At 45.9% G+C, this 18,902-nt stretch overlaps 1 protein-coding gene and 1 long non-coding RNA gene across 2 annotated transcripts in view; both read left to right on the top strand.

The window, feature by feature from the left end:
* SORL1 (sortilin related receptor 1) overlaps positions 1–18,902 on the top strand; it is a 168,643-nt gene that overhangs the window by 63,477 nt on the left and 86,264 nt on the right. Inside the window, exon 12 of the mRNA XM_078432861.2 lies at positions 10,484–10,572. Within this exon, the coding sequence (XP_078288987.2) occupies positions 10,484–10,572 (89 nt within the window). The remainder of the gene's footprint in view (positions 1–10,483; positions 10,573–18,902) is intronic.
* On the top strand, positions 18–10,293 carry LOC132661000 (uncharacterized). Its single transcript, XR_009602002.2, has 2 exons — positions 18–7,780; positions 10,127–10,293. It is a non-coding gene; the product is annotated as an uncharacterized LOC132661000 (long non-coding RNA).

Here is an 18,902-nt window from a genome sequence, read left to right as displayed (position 1 = left end):
GCCCCCCCCCCCCCCCCCCGACCCCAACCCTGCCCCCAGCCTCAGCCCGTGTTCTTGTTTGTCTGAGAACACGATTGGGCCTCAGCATTTCAGGAACACTTGTGGCCTCAGGTGGAGGTCAATGGCACCAAGTATGACTATAAAATAAAGAGGGGAACCCAGAGCCACACATGAGCGCCCGCTGCGCTGACTTGCGTCCACACCTTGTAATGTGGGCTGGCGATTTTGCCGAAAGTTATCCCTTTGAATCAAAAACAGACCTTTTCTTCCCCCTGCCTTGTAAATGTAACTAAATATCCCAAGAGGACAAAGCAATGCCCGGTTTGCAGGGCCTGGCATGGGGCGGGTACTCAGCATAACGTTTGCAGACCCTGTCGGCAAAGGACGGTGTGGGTATCTGGTGTGAAGCTGGCTGTTTTATTTATTTTTGTACCTTTTTTTCGTTAAAACTTTTTAAAAATGTTTGTTTATTTTTGAGAGAGAGAGAGTGCAAGCGAGGGAGGGGCAGAGAGAGAGAGGGAGACACAGAATCCGAAGCAGGTTCCAAGCTCTGAGCTCTCAGCACCGAGCCCGATGCGGGGCTCGAACCCGTGAACTGGGAGAGCGTGACCTGAGCCGAAGTGAGTCGCTCAATCGACTGAGCCACCCAGGTGCCACAGAAGACTGTTTTTACCTTAAGTTCGTAGAGCTACTTTGGGTCCTTAGGCACTGATCATACTAGTTCTGAAAGTAGAATTCGCTTTATAGTCCCAAAATGTTCATCCAGCCCTGGACATTAGAGAATTGCCAAACTTGTTTAAAAAAAAAAACAACGAAAAACAACGCTTTCAGCAGCCTCCCATGCTAAGGGGTGGCTTTCAGGGGCACTCTCCTGCCCGTGTGGGGAGCCACCAGGAGATCGCAACAGACTACTGGGCAAGAATTTAACTGAGTACGTCCCGCATGATGTCAGGAGGGATTTAGCGTTCTCAGAAAAGCCAGCATCCTCACGGTGCTTCTTATTGGGGAATGTGATATGTACATGTTCATATTTACTTCTTTATTTATTTTTATTGTTTTTTCTTTGAGTGAGAGAGAGAGGGTGCAAGTGATCCAGGGGGAGACTGGGGCAGAGAGAGAGAGAGAGAATCCCAGGAGGGGCAGAGGGAATGAGAGAGAGAGAGAGAGAGAGAGAGAGAGAGAGAGAGAAAGACAGGGCTCACCCAAAGTGGGGCTCGTGTTTATCCAATGAGGGGCTTGAGCTCACTCGATGTGGGACTTGAACTCACAAACTGTGAGATCATGACCTGAGCCTAAGTCAGATGCTTAATGTCTGAGCCACGCAGGCGCCCTGTACACATTTATATTTAAATATGTACTGTGTGAAGCATTAATAATACCTGACGTTTGTTTGGCTACTGTACAGTTTACAGAGACCTAGCACCTCTCTCCTACGAGGTAGGGCTTACCGTCCTTCAGGCTGAGGGATCTGGGACCGAGACGTCGTGTGTGCGCGTAAATAAAGAACCATCCAGGGGCGCCTGGGTGGCTCAGTTGGTTAAGCGGCCGACTTCGGCTCAGGTTATGATCTCACGGTCTGTGAGTTCGAGCCCCGCGTCAGGCTCTGTGCTGACAGCTCAGAGCCTGGAGCCTGTTTCAGGTTCTGTGTCTCCCTCTCTCTCTGCCCCTCCCCTGTTCACGCTCTGTCTCTCTCTGTCTCAAAAATAAATGTTAACAAAAAAAAAAAAAAAAACAAACCATCCAGGATGGTGGAGAACATAACTCCGTGTTCGGGTGAGAGATGTCGTTCAGGCCCAGGAGTCAAAAAGCGTGAACAGTTTGGAGTGTGGGGGGCATCCTTGCGCCACCCCCTTGGGAAGGATTAAACAGCTGGCTTTCCTCTTCTGGGGAGCCAGACCTTCCTTTTGTAACGGGGTGTTCTCTCCTCAGCGGATAGGCTTGTGGTTTGTTTTGGACGTTCTGATGCCGGTGTCCTCTGGGATTTGAACATCTGCGAGTGCTCTCCTTCAGGGTAGAAAGCAGTGGCTTGTTCCTTCTCCAGTGAAGCAGTGTCATGTGGCCAATGCTTGGGCCACTCTTGTGCCTCCTGCCAGGCATGCTTCATGCCCGCCAAGAGCAGGCATTGCACAAGGGATCTTATTTTTGGAAGGAGGGGAGAGGAGGGTTGAGACTGCGTCTGTGCGAGTGGGCATCTGAGTGCGCTCAGGCGGTGTTCGCATGGGACAGTCTGGGGGTTTGAAGGGCATGGGTGGTGACAGGGGAAGTGTGAGATAGAAATGCGGTGGGTAGAGGCTGCCCAGAAAATTGGTGACTGTACTTCTCGTTCCCCTCCCGGTACTCATGAGTAGCGTAAATTCCCCGATCCCGAGTTCTTTTCTGTGCCGTCTTTCCTTACCTTTATCTGTTGAGGACAGTAAACTCTGCATAGGAAAGGGTACGGTTTGATCAGAATTGGTCACCATCCCTAAACCGTCGCCAACCCCACAGTTAAGACAACAAGCGTTTCTGTCCCTCCCCAAAGTATCTTTCTTCCCCCTTCGCAGTCCATCCTTCTCTTGACCTCGTCCCTGCCAGATTATTAGTTAGCGTTTTCTAGAATTTTATATAAATGGATTCATAATATGCCACCCGTTTGCCTGGCTTCTGTCCCTCGTCGTGGTGATTTTGAGGTGTATTCATGAGGTTTCATGTATCAGGGGCTCTTTCCCATTTTGTTGTTGATTGGTGTCCCACTGTGGGGATATTCTACAATTTGTTTATCCATTCGTCTGTTGATGGGCATTACAGTTTTTGCCGATTGTAAATTATAGCGGTTATAACATTTGATTACGTGCTTTTTTTTTTTTTTTTTTTTTTTTAGCTACATATTTCTATTTCTTCCGGGCTGATACCTCAGAATGGAATGACTAGACAGCTTAGTGGGTCTTATGTTTAACTTTTTAAGGAATCACCAAATTGTTTTCCCAAGTGGATGTACCATTTTACATTTCGACCAACAGTGTGTGACAGTTCTGAATGCTTCAGGTCCACGCCAACACTTGGTATGGTCAGTCTTTTTAATTTTAGACAGTTTTTTTTTTTTTTTTTTAACTTTTTTTTATTCTTATTTTTGAGATAGAGAGAGACAGAGCATGAACGGGGGAGGGTCAGAGAGAGGGAGACACAGAATCTGAAACAGGCTCCAGGCTCTGAGCTGTCAGCACAGAGCCCGACGCGGGGTTCAAACTCACGGACCGTGAGAACATGACCTGAGCCAAAGTCGGCCGCCTAACCGACTGAGCCACCCAGGCGCCCCTAGACAGTTTAATGAGTATGCAATGATGTCTCATCACGGTTTTTAAAAAATGTTTATTTAGTTTTGAGAGAGGGAGAGAGAGAGAGAGCGTGAGCAGGGTAGGGGCAGAGAGAGAGGGAGGGAATTCCAAGCAGGCTCCTTGCTTTCAATGCAGAGTCCTCTTTGGGGCTCAAACTTATGAACTGTCAGACTATGTATGGCCTGAGCTGAAATCAAGAGTTGGCCACTTAACCAATTGAACCACCCAGCACCCCTCATTGTGTGTTTTAAAATTTTTTTAAATTTAATTTATTTTCTAAAATTTATTTTGAGAGAGAGAGAGAGCATAGCAGGTGAGGGGCAGAGAGAGGGGGAGAGACAGAATCCCAAACAGTCTCCATGCTGTCAGCACAGAGTCCGATGCGGGCTTGAACCCATGAACCATGCGATCATAACCTGAGCCAAAATCAAGAGTCAGGCTCAGTCTGACTGAGCCACCCAGGCATCCCCCTCATCATGGTCTTAATTGGCCTTTCCTTGGTGACTAATGATGCTGAGCTTCTTCTCATATGCTCATTGGCTATTTAAAAATCATGCTGTGCAGTGTTCACATCTTACACCTATTTTACTTTAGTTTGTTTTAATTAAAAAAATTTTTAAAAATGTTTTTGTTATTTTTGAGAGAGAGAGAGAGATCGTCACGCGTGAGCTGGGGAGGGCCAGAGGGAGGGAGGCAGAGGATCTGAGGCAGGCTCTTCGCTGACAGCAGAGAGCCCGACGCTGGGCTTGAACTCCAGGAACCATGAGATCATGACCCGAGCCAAAGTCAGACGCTTAACCAACTGAGCCACCCAGGTGTCCCACTTGCCTTTTATTTTATTTTTTGATGATTATAGTGGACACCATGTATTGTTGGCTGATAGATGTTACTCCTGACTGTCGAGAAAGTTAGACGAGTCTGGGAGGTCCTGGGACCTTTTCTTTGTGAGCCTGGATAAATCTTCTGTGCCCTTTGGAGCTGAGGTTTTCCCCATCTGAAATTGGGTAGTTGGTTTAGAATTATAAAATGACAGCCTGTCAGAGCCGACCAGGGTCCTTATGTGTCAGCATCGATGATGAGACTGAGGCTCCCGCACAGTGGCTGGACCGGGTCGAGGGCCAGTCTCCTGAGCACCCGCCGCCTCTCCTTGTCCCACAGAATCTGCATGAGTGGGTGGGTTTATGGGAGAAGATGAAGTGGCAAGACAGAGCAGGGACAGCACAGGCTGTGGGCTGGGATAGCCCCGGTGCCATTACTTAATTGTCGAACGGAATTCAAGAGTCAGATGCTTAACTGATTGAGCCACCCAGGTGCCCCAGAATACTTTTTAAAAAGAGATTTGAAGTACCATTTTTTAAAAGTTTATTTATTTATTTTGAGGGAGAGAGAGAGAGAGAGAGAGAGAGAGAGAGAGGTCACAAGCAGGGAAAGGGCAGAGAGAGAAGGAGAAAGAGAGAATCCCAAGCAGGCTCCACACTGTCCGCACAGAGCCCGACTCAGAGCTTGAAACCATGAACTGTGAGATCACCCAGCCAAAATCACGAGTCGGATGCTTAACTGACTGAGCCACCCAGGCGCCCCTCAGAATACTGGTGACACCCAATGTTGGGGGAGTTTCCCCTCACAAGGAGCAGTTCTCCAAGTCTCTGGACACCAACTGGATGTCCTACACTTGAGTCCTACACTCCAGCCAGCTGGAGTCAGCACAGACCCCGAAGGTTAAGGGTTCAGTCTCGTGAGACTGAGCCCCACCCCACCTCACCTCTCATGCTAATTGCAAGGTACAGGTTGTCACTTATTCTTCTGACTGAGCAGCTTATAAATAGGACGTTCCTATGAACCACCTCCCCCCCCCCCCCCGCCCCCACCGCCCCGCCCCGCAAGCTTCTTGGGTTCCATAATTTGCTAGAATGGCTGACAGAATTCAAGGAAATACTTACTTACGTCCATCAGTTTATTATGCAGGATATTACAAAGGCTATAGATGAGTAGCTGGATGAAGAGGTACATAGGGCAAGGTCCATAAGGGTCCTGAGCTAGGAGCTTCTGTCCTCGTGGAGGTGAGATGTGCCAGCCTCCCAGCATGTGGATGTCTCCATCAACCTGGGAGCTCTTCACATCTTTCAGTTTAGGGGATTTTTTAATTTTTATTTTTGCTTAAAAAAATTGTTTTTTTTTTTTAACATTTATTTATTTTTGAAACAGAGCGCGCGCGCGCGTATGAGCGAGCATGAGCGGGGGAGGGGCAGAGAGAGAGGGAGACACAGAATCTGAAACAGGCCCCGGGCTCCGAGCTGTGAGCACAGAACCCGACGTGGGGCTCCCAACTCGTGGACTGCAAGATCGTGACCTGAGTCGGATACTCAACTGACTGAGCCACCCAGGAGCCCCAGGGATGTTTTTTTTTAATGGTGGCTTCATCATTTAGGCATGATTGATTATGAACTTAGACTCTCCAGCCCTCTGTCCTTTCCCCAGGGGATGGGGTGGGGCTGAAAGTTTCAGGCTTCTAATCGTGTTTAGCTTTTCTGGTAGCAAGCCCCTGTACTGTCCAGGGGTCCACCGAGAGTCACCTTATTAGAACAAAGGACTCTCCTATCATCCAGGAAGTTCTAAGGGATATAGGATATGTAAGATACACATCACTCCCATCAGGAAGTTACAAGGTTTTTAAGAGCTCTGACCAGGAGCTGGGAGTGAAGACCAAAGTACGTAATTTTTTTCATTATCGTACCATCACATATATGATATGGTATTTACATTGTTTGATTCTTGACTATTATACTAATCTCAAATTACTGGGATAAACTCGATTTCATTATGATATATTATCCTGATTAAAAATTTTTTTTTAATGTTCATTTATTTTTGAGAGAGGGAGAGACAGAGTGCAAGCTGGGGAGGGGCAGAGAGAGAGAGAGAGTGAGACACAGAATCCGAAGCAGGCTCCGGGCTCCGAGCTACCCGCACAGAGCCTGACGCGGGGGGTTGAACTAACGAATCGTGAGATCATGATCTGAGCCAAAGTCGGGCGCTCAACCAACTGAGCCACCCAGGCGCCCCGATATATTATCCTTATTATATAAGGTTAGGTTTGAGTCGCTAATACTTTGTTACAGATTTTTACATTATTCACGAGAGAGATATTGGTCTGCTTTTTTTTTTTTGTAATGTCTTTTCAAGTTTTGGTGTTAGGGTTGGGCTGGTGTCATAGAACAAGTTGAGCAGTGATTCCTCTTTTATGTAAAAGTGGTGTTATTTTTTTTCTTGAATAATTAACCAGTGAATGTATCTCGACCTAGAGTCGTCTTCTGTTTTTTTTTATTTTTTATTTTTTATTTTTTGAATTTTTTTCAAATTTATTTTTAGTAGCACATTTTTATTCTTGGGAGTCTTCTTGGGAATGTTTTGGTTAGAAATTCAGTTTCTCTGGCAGATAGAGAACTATTCAGATTTTCTACGACTTGTGTCTGTCTTGGTGAGTTTCATCTAAGTTATTGAATTTATTGGGTTAAAATGACTCAAGGTATTTTTTAATTTTTTTTAATGTCTATAGGATCTGTGGTGATAACCTGTTTTCATTCCTGATATTGATAATTTGTGTGTTTTTTTTTTCTATTTTGCTTTTATTAGTTTAGTTACTGGTTTGTCAATATTATTGATCGTTTTAAAGAACATGCTTTTGGCTTTGTCTCTGTTCATCCTTTTGTTGATTTCTGCTCTTTCGTATTGTCTTTAACGTTATTTACTTCGGATTTACTTTGCTTTTCTTCTTGTAGTTTTTTTGGTGTAACTTTAGGTCACTGATTTTAGATATTTTTCCTAATAGAAACATTTAAAGCTGTAAGTTTCCTCTAAATACTGTGTTAGCTACGGCCACAAATTTTAGAGATGTTATAATTTTGCTGTCACTCAGTTCAGAATATTTTTTAATGTTCCCCTTTAAAGTTGAGATGTAATTCACATACCATAAAATTCACCATTTTATTTATTTACTTATTTTATTTATTGGGTGTGGAACCCAATATAGGTCTTGAACTCATGACCCTGAGATCAAAACCAGAACTTAACTGACTGAGCCACCCAGGTGCCCAAGACTGTTACCATTTAACATAATTATTGATATAGTTGGATTTAGGTCCATGATTTTATGTATGTATATATGATCTTTATTTTTTATTCCTCTGTTCTTCCTTTACTGCCTTTTTAATATTATTTAGATAGTTTTGGCATTCTACTTTTACTTAGGTATTGTTTTTTTTTATTATATTTCTTTATATTTTTTAAATAATTTATTTATTTTCAGAGAACATGGGAGGGGCAGAGAGAGAGAGGGATAGATAGAATCCCAAGCAGGCCCCACCCTGTTAGTGTGGAGCCTGACGTGGGGCTTGAACCCAGGAACCATGAGATAATGACCTGAGCCAAAAGCAAGAGTCAGTTTCTTAACCAACTGAGCCACCCAGGTGCCTCTCTTTGTATTTTTTTAGAGGTTACCCTGAGGATGACAACATGTATATTTAATCTTTCATAGTCTTTTTTGAATTAACATTGCTCTTAACATAATGTTACACCTAACCTAAAATTTAGAAACCTTGCAAGCACGGAAGTCCCTTTCTCTTTTCCTGACCTTTTTGTTATTATTCTGTGTATCCCATCGATATACATTAAAACACTATAAGACAGTGTTTTTGCTTTTGTTTTGCTTTACCTGTTTTTAAATACCAATTTTAATACCAGTTTTAAAGAGTTTAAGGGGGAAGAAAACAGTCTCTCATATTTACCCAGGTTATTTCTTTTGCCCTTTCTTCATTCCTGAGAATCCCTGTAAGCCCCTGATAGGTTTCCCTACGGCCTCAAGAAACTCCTTTAGCATTTTTTGTTGAGCAGACCTATTGGCTACGCATTTTCTTGGTTTTCCTTCATTTGAGAATCTCTGTATTTCGCTTTCCTTCCTGGAGGATATGTGTGCTGGATATAGAATTCTGGTTTGACAGTAATTTTCTCTCGGTACTTTAAGGACGTGCTACTATCTTCTTGCCTCCCTGGTTTCTTATGAGAAATCTGTAGTCATTTTAGTTTCCAGTTTCCTGTATGCGAATGCGTCATTTTGTGTAAATGCTTCAATATTTTTTTCCTTATCTTTGGTTTTCAGCAGTTTTCTTGTGATATATCTAGATGTGGTTTTCTTTGCGTTTTTCCTGTGTGGGTATGCTGATCTTGAGTATGTGAATGTATGTTTTTCACCACATTTGGGAAAGTTTCAGCCATTATTTCCTCAATTTTTTTTTTTCTTTCCCTGCTCTAGTCCCTTTTTCCTGTTATTCTTGGACTCCAGTTACACATGCTTAGACCTTTTATTATTGTCCTCCCTGTCTGCGGAGCTTTTTTCTTTTCAGTCTTTTTTTGTGTGTTCTTTTTTTTAATTTGAAAATGTTTTTTATGTTTGTTTATTTTTGACAGAGAGACAGAGTGCGAGCTGGGAGGGGCAGAGAGAGAGGGAGACACAGAATCCGAAGCAGGCTCCAGGTTCTGAGCTGTCAGCACAGAGCCTGCCAGAGGGCTCGAACTCACGAGATGTGAGATCATGACCTGAGCCAAAGTTGACTGAGCCACCCAGGCGCCCCTGGTGTGCTCTTTAGGATGCATAATTTCTACTCTTCTATATTTATTGCCAAGTTCACCAATTCCTCTGTCATTTCCATTCTGTTGTTGAGCCCATTAGTGAATTTGTTACTTCAGATGTTATATTTTTCTGTTCTAAAATTCTTTCCTTAAAAAAGAGTTTCCACTTCTCTGGGAAGAATTCATGTCTTTTGTTCGTTTCAAGTGTGTTTTCCTTTAACTCATGAGACAGAGTTATGATCGTTATTTAAAGTCTTCGGTTATTCTGGCATTTGAATCATCTTGGTGTTGGCCCCGTTGATTGTCTTTTCCCTTGAGAATTGGACACGTTTTATTGATATGCTTGCATGTTGAGTAATTTTGGATTGTGTGCTGGACATGTGAATGAGATGCGTGGAATAAAATCTGGAGCAATGTCGATATTTTTTGTTTTAGCATGTAGTAAATCTGCTCAGATTCAGACTTGAGCTTCCTTTTTGTATTCTGAGGGTGGCAGTTAAAATCTCAGTTCCGTTCGCTAAACCTTTGCTTTGCTGGTTTAGGTCCTGCTGCACACATGTTTAGTTTAGGGGTTGGGCATGAGTTCATATACACAGAATTAGAGGATTTACTTGTTCGACACTTTCCCCTCTGGGATTTCATCCACATTCTCCCAGGCTTGTAGAGGCTTCGTTTCCTGATTCCTTAGGCAGAAACAGTTTCTCCTGAAGGTTTAGCCATCCATCTGGGACTGAGGTATTCCATGACTGGGACTTTCCCTTGGGGCAAAGCCATACCAGGGAACCCCAACCTTGTGGTAGCTTCTCAGGTTTTTAAGTCCCCTACACAAGCCACCTGATTTTGTTTACTTTTCAGCATCCTTGGGCAGCTGATTTTTGTATCTTGTTCAAAGTTTTCAGTTGTAATTGGCAGGGACGATGGACTGCCGTGGGTTTATATAATCACGGTAGAATTCGAACTCCGGTTGGTTAATTGTTAAATTTTTTTTTAATGTTTATTTATTTTTGAGAGAAAGAGAGAGACAGAACGTGAGCAGGGGAGGGACAGAGACAGAGGGAGACACAGAATCCGAAGCAGGCTCCAGGCTCTGAGCTGTCAGCACAGAGCCCCACACGGGGCTCGAACTCACAAACCGCAAGATCGTGACCTGAGCCGCAGTTGGACGCTCAACCGACTGAGCCACCCAGGCGCCCCTCCAGTTGGTTAATTTTTAATCTCTGGTTGGTGAGAGTAGATTTGGGTTTGACTCCTGCCTCTACTGTTTATAGTCAGCCCCTTTAATGTGAACCCTACTTTCTTCATTTGTGAAAAAAAAAAAAAAAATTAGGATAGGAGAACTTGCTGTCCTATCCCAGCGTCGTGTGGAGCAAACGAGGTAATGGATGTGAATGTGCCCTGAAAACCAAAACATTGTATTCAAGTGGTTGGTGTTGCTGCTGCGTTTTCATGTGTGTGCCCGTGTATGTGTGTGCCTGTGTGGCGTGCATGGTTTCTGCCCAGTCACCTCCACAGCGGTGGCATCAGCGCTGGCTTTTCCTCTTTAGGCACTTCCTGGACCTCACTACTATACTTGGGGAGATCATGGCGGCATCATCATGGCCATCGCCCAGGGCATGGAAACCAATGAGCTGAAGTAAGTGTTTCCGATGAAGCTTTTTCTTTTAACGTCACGCTGTACTCCCCAAAATTTAAGTCTGTGAGTATAAGCGGATTATCTCTCTACAGCCCTAGATTGTTGACGGCACAGTTTATGACCTCAGCGTAATAACCCCCCATTTCTAATAGGGGGATGATAATCTGCCCTTCCTATCTCAAGGGGGTATCATAAGGAACAGATGAAATAATTTTATTGAGCCTACAAAGGACAGCTCTCTATAAATGTAAATTAATAATGACCAAACAATTAACTAGGGACTTTAACTTGTCTTTCTTTGCTCTGTGTGTGACATAGAATGAGCGATAATAAAAACAGTCGATAAATGATAATAGTACCTGAGTAATCATTTCAGAATGCATTCTACATGGTAATCAGTTGACTTCTGCTGTGATCCATTTGGTTTTGGGATTCATAGGAACAGACCTAGAAGGGACAATTGGGGTTAACTGCTTCATGTTGTAAATGAGAAAACTGAGGCTTAGTAAGGTAAGGTAGCTTGCCGAGGATTCCCACATCTGTTAGTGACAGGCCGGACTGGTACTCATGTTAAATTACATTCTGTACTCTTTGCAGATGTATTGCTCTGAAAAGCAAAAATGTCAAGGGTCTGTAAACTCTGCCTGCGTAAGTCTGCTTTTATCGGAACCACTTCTTTGATTATTTTTGTCTGAGTTAGGACAAAAGTTAGTTTTGTTAACGTTACGCCAGGGCACACGGGCTGTCACTTCTCCCTATTTTTAAAACAATGAGCCTGTGGCTCAGTTGGTTGAGCATCCGATTTCAGCTCAGGTCATGATCCCATGGTTTGTGAGTTCGAGCCCTGCATCGGGCTCTGTGCTGACAGCTCCCTCTCTCTCTGTGTCTCCCTCTCTCTCTGCCCCTCCCCTGCTCATGCTCATGCTCCCTCTCTCTCTCTCAAAAATAAATGTTAAAAATTAAAAGAAAGTTTATTTATTTTGAGAGAGAGAGAGAGGGAGAGCTAGAGCGCACATGCACACATGCTAATTGAGGAGTGGCAGAGAGAGAGGGAGACAGAGAATCCCAAGCAGGCTCCTCTCTGTCAGCACAGGGCCTGACACGGGGCTTGAACCCACAAACCGTGAGGTCATGACCCGGGCCAAAATGAAGAGTTGGACGCTTAACCATCTGAGCCACCCAGGCGCCCTCCCAGTTTTGAGCTGAATCCACAAGATGTATTACTAATGGAGGTGGAGAGGCTTCACTAATCATCTTGTTTAATGCAAAGAAGAAAGCCTTCTTTTCCTTTGCTCCTTTTAGAAACAGGGTTCAGCAGCAAGAGAGAGGTGGGTGGTTTGAAAAAAGAGGCCTTAGCATCTGGTTTCCCCTGTGGTGAATTTGCCCTGTGCTGAGGAGCCTGGCCTCAAAGAAGCAGAGAGAAGCCAAGTCCTGGCGTCTGGCTGTTCTCCAGTCCGTATGGCCCTGGTCAGCTGCTTCTCTCGAGCCAGGAGTCAGAAGCCCTGTTTGTACGCAGCACTGTATCCGCATTCCGATTGGTGTTTGCTCCCATGAGGACAGTCACCGAGCGCTGTGCTTCCCACATCTGAGCTGCCATTTATTTACCTATCCGTCCACTTATTTATTTATCCATCAATTATCAGTTTGCATCTCACGCGCTTAGCAAACCTGAATCGTGCCGGGTACCGAGTCTCTAAAATAAGATGTTTCCCCTCACTCGGAAGGAGCCCATCCTCCAGGACTAAGATCCCCAGGCCAACAAACGGTGTGACGGTTGGAGCACTGCTGTGTGAGACATATGGTAGGGGACACAGTTTGGCTTCCTGTGCGTCCCATGCCGTTGTTTGAGTGGCAGTCCGATCGTAGAGTCAGTTTCTGGTTCTCCTCGTTTAACTTCTCTGCAGGTTCCATTTGCATTCCGGGCTGGCTTCACGGAAGCCGTTCGCGTGACTCTGGTCCTCTCACACCATCTGTCGGTGCACCCGTGCTCCGGGAACACAGTGTCATTGCTGCACTAGCAGGAGCGGCACATGGTCAGGAAAACAAACCTGCTGCCAGAAAATCACTGTGCCTTCCCCAGACACTTAAAAGTGACCGCGGGGTTGTGGACTGGAGGGTTTGTGGGCACTGTGGCGCCTTTGTATTGCTCCGGGGTGTTTGGAGGCATCTGTATGGGTGGCTCAAATAAAGCACTTGCAAATACGAGAATATTTTCAGGCCTCCTAGTGACAGGTGCATGTGTCCCGAATAGGAGTCTGAGCTTGGCCTAAATCTCTGTAGCCACCTGGCATTTACTTAGTATGTTGCTTTCAGAGGTTTTTGTTTGGGTTTGGTTTTTGGGTTTTTTGTGGTAGTGGTGGTTTGGTTTTGTTTTCTGCTTCTCCTGCTTCTTTGCTTTTGACCTGTCACCCTGTGCCATCCGCTTCATCAGAAGAGAAGCAGGAAATAATACTATGGTTAGTTCATATCCTCAGACTGCAGTGTCCACTTACTGTGATACCTGAGCACAAACAGAGGATTTCTGTTGCAGGTCTAGATGTGTCGGGCCCCTTCGAGTCTGGCCTCCCCGACCACCGTGATCGCTCTCCTGGAGTCTCGCAGCATTTATTGGCTGTCTTATTATTTGGGCATTGATCACATATGGACGTCCTTCGCTAGTTACCCTTTCGTTATATGCCTGACTTTTTCAACTCATTAACAATACTCTTTTGCCCAGTATTTCTATTCTGTAAAGGCTAGCAGGTGCTTAGTCAGTGTTTGATTGTTCAATAAATAGGTCATGCACACTTAGTCTTGCAAGATTGCCTATTTCTTTACCGATTTATTTAAGCATTTATTTGTTTTTGAGAGACAGAGCACGAGCAGGGGAGGGGCAGGGAGAGGAGAAGGCACAGAATCCAAAGCAGGCTCCAGGCTCCAAGCTGTCAGCACAGAGCCTGACACGGGGCTCGAACCCATGAACTGTGAGATCTGAGCTGAAGTTGGACGCTTAACCAACTGAGCCGCTCAGGCGCCCCTCTTTACTGATTTATAAAACCAGAAGGGGTGCGGGACTGTGGCAGGTGCACGGCTCTGAGGGGACCGCTCCCACAGTGCTCTGCCTAAATGGCAATTGCTGGAACTCAAGTAGGAGTGACACGGGGTGGGGGTTGGTCCCCCAGATATGTGCAACCCAGAGGCATCAGGGCTAGCCCAGTCTACCTTCCTCACTTTTCACATAAGGAAATAATGTGACTTGTCAGTAGTTAGGGCCCAAGCTGGAACTTGAGCATATTTCTGTTAGATAATCATTTCACGTCAATTACGCGAACATTTGTTGAACGCCTGCAATGAACCAGACGCGGTTCTAGGTACGGAGGATGCAGAGGCCAGTGAGGCATCATTCAGGAGCTGCCTGTGCCCACTGTGGCTCTGTTATGTCTCTGAGCCAGCTACAAAGAGAGGCCAGGGGAAGGACCTGTTTCGAAAGGGAGCTTCCTGACACAAAGCCTTAGGGAAGAAAGCCATCATCAGGAACAACAGGAACTCTCGTAAGAGTTTCAGTAGGGACAGAGGTTGGAACATTGCTTAATGTAAGAGTTAGGTTTTTGTTTCGTCTTGTTTTGATGGTGGTTCTTTTAAATTATTCACATCTGGGGTGCCTGGGTGGCTCAGTCGGTTAAGCGTCTGGCTTCGGCTCGGGTCATGATCTCATGGTTCGGGGGGTTCGAGCCCTGCGTCGGGCTCTGTGCTGACAGGTCGGAGCCTGGAGCCTGCTTCGGATTCTGTGTCTCCCTCTCTCTCTCTGCCCCTTCCCCGCTTGCGCTCTGTCTCTCTCTCCCTCTCTCTCTCTCAAATCTACATTAAAAAAAATTTAAACTATTCACGTCTTTCTTTCCCTGATTAGCACAGATACTAAGAGTCGGCCATTACTTGTTCAGCTCCTGCCTGGACTCTCCTCTGAGGCTGTTACCTTTGTTATTGTTAATTGAAACTGAGAGCAAGAAGTGGAACCCTGTATTTTTTGCTCTTGTGTCTGCATGTCTGAAATGAGTAAATAAGAACCCCTTCTGGGGATTCAGCTTCATCCGATCAGCACGTTGTCACCGTGAACCTGCTCAGGGGATGCACGGTTTTCTTGTGTATAATCGGTGTGTTCTTCAGAGAAGGGGCTGCTGTGTTCTCCCACCCTGATAAAACAAAACAAAACAAAGCAAAACAAAACAAAACAAAGCAAAGCAAAACAAAACAAAACAAAGCAAAACAAAGCAAAACAAAGCAAAGCAAAACAAAACAAAATAAAACAAAACAAAGCAAAACAAAACCCAAACACAGGTTTGCTGACTTGATCATGAAGGGCAAGATCATTTTCCGTTTCTTCTAGGCAGGTTTACCTGCCAGCAAAAGGCTATTCTTGGTAGTTTACTAATAATATTTTGGACTCGCCCAAAAGCGTCTTTCCTCACAGATTTTTTTTTTAAATTTTTTTTTTAACGTTTATTTACTTTTGAGACAGAGAGAGACAGAACATGAACAGGGGAGGGTCAGAGAGAAAGAGGGAGACACAGGATCCGAAACAGGCTCCAGGCTCTGAGCGGTCAGCACAGAGCCCGACGCGGGGCTCGAACTCACGGACCGTGAGATCATGACCTGAGCCGAAGTCGGAAGCTTAACCGACTGAGCCACCCAGGCGCCCCTCTCATAGGAGATTTTTGATTGAATAGGGCTTTCCTCCCAGAGCCCCGAAAGGACAGTGCAAAGATTATATCCGGCAGTGCAGCTGTCTTTTCTGGACCTGAGTTCTGGAAGCAGCCCCTTGGTTCCAGAATGTGGGAGGTGGCGGTTAGCCCGCACGCTTGTGGCAGCATTAAGGCGGGGGGGGGGGGTACCACTTACTGGGACGGTTGCAGAGAGAGTCATCCCTACCTGCTTCATTTTAACCCTCATGTGGTCTCTTCGGCCTTTGGGTTATAGTGAAGCCGGTGTTATCACCTGTTAATTGTTAAGAAACTGAGTGATGGGGTTCAAAAAATACAGTGCAGTTCATTTACTTTCCTTTAGCAAATGTTAATTAATGCCCCTTCTGTGTGCCAAGAAAGGTGCCAGCTGCCAGGGGCGGGAAAGTGAGGAGGAGGGCTCGTTTCTGACAAAGGGCAGTCTGCTCGAAGATGCTCACAAAATCAGGTCATGAAAATAGAGTACGGGGTAAGGTAGAAGGAGCACACGGTGCTGTGGGAACACAGAATGGGGGCCAGGGAGAAGGAAGGAGAAGGAAGCCAGAAGGAAGGAGGAGGAAGAGGAAGCTTGAGCGAGGTTGGTGTGCCATTTCAGGGTTAGAAAGACCTTGGCCAGAGAAGGTCCGGCCTGAACCAGGGTGGAAGGTGTAAGCTCGAGTAGTAATAGAATGCAGACTGCAGGGAGGGGGCCGTGAGACATGGGGATTGAGGTCGGTGTAGGTAGGGGCTGGGGGCCGGAGGACCTCCATGCCTCCCCGGAGAGATCAGACTTGCCTTTCAAAGTCGGGGGTCCTAAAAACGCCTAGAGGGTTTTCAGTAGGGGAATGACAGGGCTAGATTCACGTTATGGAAAAGATGGCTCTGGCCAGCTGAGGAGGATGAACGTAAAAGAAGCAAGAGTGGAGGTGAGAGAGAAAGCTGGTGGGGGGACTGAGCATTTTGGGGGACAACGTCTGCAGGGCTGCTTTTGACTAGGATGACGGGGGACGCTGATCAAACCCTTCGTAGAGGTGCAGGGGAAAGTGAGGGGAGCAGGCCCTGAAAGGCCATCAGAGGAATGTGGGTTTGGACATGGTGGGCTGAATGGCTCTGGGCTGTCCAAGGGGAGATGTCCAGCAGGAATCTGGACGTAGTCCGTCATCTGGGTTGGCCTTTCGCGAGTGCTTGAAAGCATTTTTATGGAAGTCCACCAGTCTTTCCTTGAATAGTTTGAGTCACGGGAAATTTACCAGATCACGAGGGGCTTCCATTTCACTTTGGGACAGTTTGTTCATGTCTCCATTCGCTCACCATTTTTATCCATTTATTCCTTTACGAATGGAGGTTCTCAGGTCAGAGAGAGCCCCAATTCTCCTCTCTCCGGTTTCTAGCGAGTAGGCTTAGTTCTGCCCCCAGGAGACGCACACAGAGGCCCTTTCCTCCTTCCCCTGAACACCTTTCAGGATCTGAGGCCCCTCCCTGTCCTCCTGTGTGTCTCCCATTCCGTGGCAGGTGGCTCCGGTTCCTGTCCTCTGATGCTGTGGGGTCCCGACCCTTCGCCATCCGGGTCTCCTTTAGCCCACCTCACGATGTCAGTGCTTTCAAATGTGGGGCCCAGATCTGACCTCAACATGCAGGGATGAACACCAACGCAGCTCTGGACACCCAGTTTCTGCCAGTGAGAACCCAAGACTCTTTTTACACTTCTGACCACCTCCCTACCTTTCTAGCTTCTACTAAATCATCTCGTAGAAACTGAGATACCAATTTACGCGCCATGAGATGCTCAGATTGTAAATCCACTGTTTAGTCAGTGCTGGAGGATGCCTCGTCAAGATGCAGAAAATTTCCATCACCCCAGAAAATCCCTCTGTGCCCCTTCCTCCAATACCACCGCCCCCCGCCCCGCCCCTCCCCAGCTAGAGGCAAACTGATGGTCCGATTATATTTTTATCACTGTAGGTTACTTCTGCCGCTAGCAGAATTTCCTGTGTTTCTTATTTGGCTTCTGCTATTCAGCATCATATTTTTGAGATCCTATCTGTGCTGTGATCTCTATCAGTAGGTTTAGTTCAGTTTCACCGTGAAACCTACAGATCTTTTTTTTTTTTCTTATGGATTTTATTAAAGGAACGATTTTCTTTTTCTTTTTTTCTTTTAATTTTTTTATTTGAGTATAGTTGACCTACGATGTTACATTAGTTTCAGGTGTACAACGTCGTGATTCAGCATCTCTGTATGTTCTGCTGTGCTCACAAGTGTAGCCACCATCCGTCCCTATACGACACTACTGTAATATCATTGACTTGAGACTATATTTAGTAGTAGTACTTTTATTTTATTAAAAAAGTTTAAAAAAAAATTTTTTTTTAACGTTTATTTATTTTTGAGACAGAGAGAGACAGAGCATGAACGGGGGAGGGGCAGAGAGAGAGGGAGACACAGAATTGGAAGCAGGCTCCAGGCTCTGAGCCATCAGCCCAGAGCCCGACGCGGGGCTCGAACTCACGGACCGTGAGATCGTGACCTGAGCCGAAGTCGGACGCTCAACCGACTGAGCCACCCAGGCGCTCCTAAAAAAGTTTTTTAACGTTCATTTATTTTTGAGAGAGAGAGAGAGAGAGACACACACACAGAGCGCGAGTGGGGGAGGGGCAGAGAGAGGGAGACACAGAATCGGAAGCAGGCTCCGGGGCTCCGAGCTGTCAGCACAGAGCCCGACATGGGGCTCGAACTCACAGATTGAGCCGCAGTCAGACGCTCAACCGACCGAGTCACCCCGATGCCCCCAGTAGTCGTAGTGGTATTTTAAAAGTTTATTCACTTTGAGAGCGAGAGAGTGAGCATGCGGGCAAGCAGGGGAGGGGCAGAGAGAGAGAGGGAGAAAGAGAGAGAAAATCCGGAGCAGGCTCTGTGCTGTCAGTGCGGAGCCCAAGGTGGGGCCCGGCTGGAACTCATGAGACGTGAGATCTTGATCTGAGCTGGAATCAGGAGTTGGACCCTCAACCGACTGAGCCACCCAGACGCCATGAGATTTTATTTTGAATAGGTGCGTGTAGGGTGGAAATGCCACCTTCAGCATTAATGGAAACTCCAGAAAGAAACTGGGTAGTTAAACATGCAGCATACTTTCCTTTCCTTGCATCTCTGGGAGTACGTAGCTGTCTGTCTCCACAGACATAACCCAGGAGGCCCGTGACTTCCTTTGCTATCGTGTAGGAAAACAGCCTGAGGATGAAGACCACAGAGAGGAAAAATGATCAAGGGGTGGAGAAAACAGACTGAATCCCAGCGACAGCTTTGCCGTACTGAGGGGACTTGTGCCATTGGACTGCTCACATTCATGAAATAACGCATTCTTTTAATTAATTTATTTATTTTACCTCCAAGCCAGTTTGAGTCGTATTGCAACTTCATGATAAAGGCAGTATAACCCTTCACTAGCTGGGTAACCTCAGCAAATTACTTATCTTATGGAGACTCAGTTTTCTCATCCGTGGAAACGCCTCACAGTATTTTTAACATGGTAATTTAAACAAGGTAATTGATGCAAATAATGGAACGCATTATCTCGACTTAGAGTAGTTTTGTCACTACTTTTTTTCCTTCCGTATAGCGTTGTATTGGTTTCGGGTG

Source organism: Panthera onca, chromosome D1, assembly GCF_046562875.1.
Source record: "Panthera onca isolate mPanOnc1 chromosome D1, mPanOnc1 haplotype 2, whole genome shotgun sequence".
Taxonomy (NCBI): domain Eukaryota; kingdom Metazoa; phylum Chordata; class Mammalia; order Carnivora; family Felidae; genus Panthera; species Panthera onca.
This window is presented reverse-complemented; position numbering and strand designations above follow the sequence as displayed.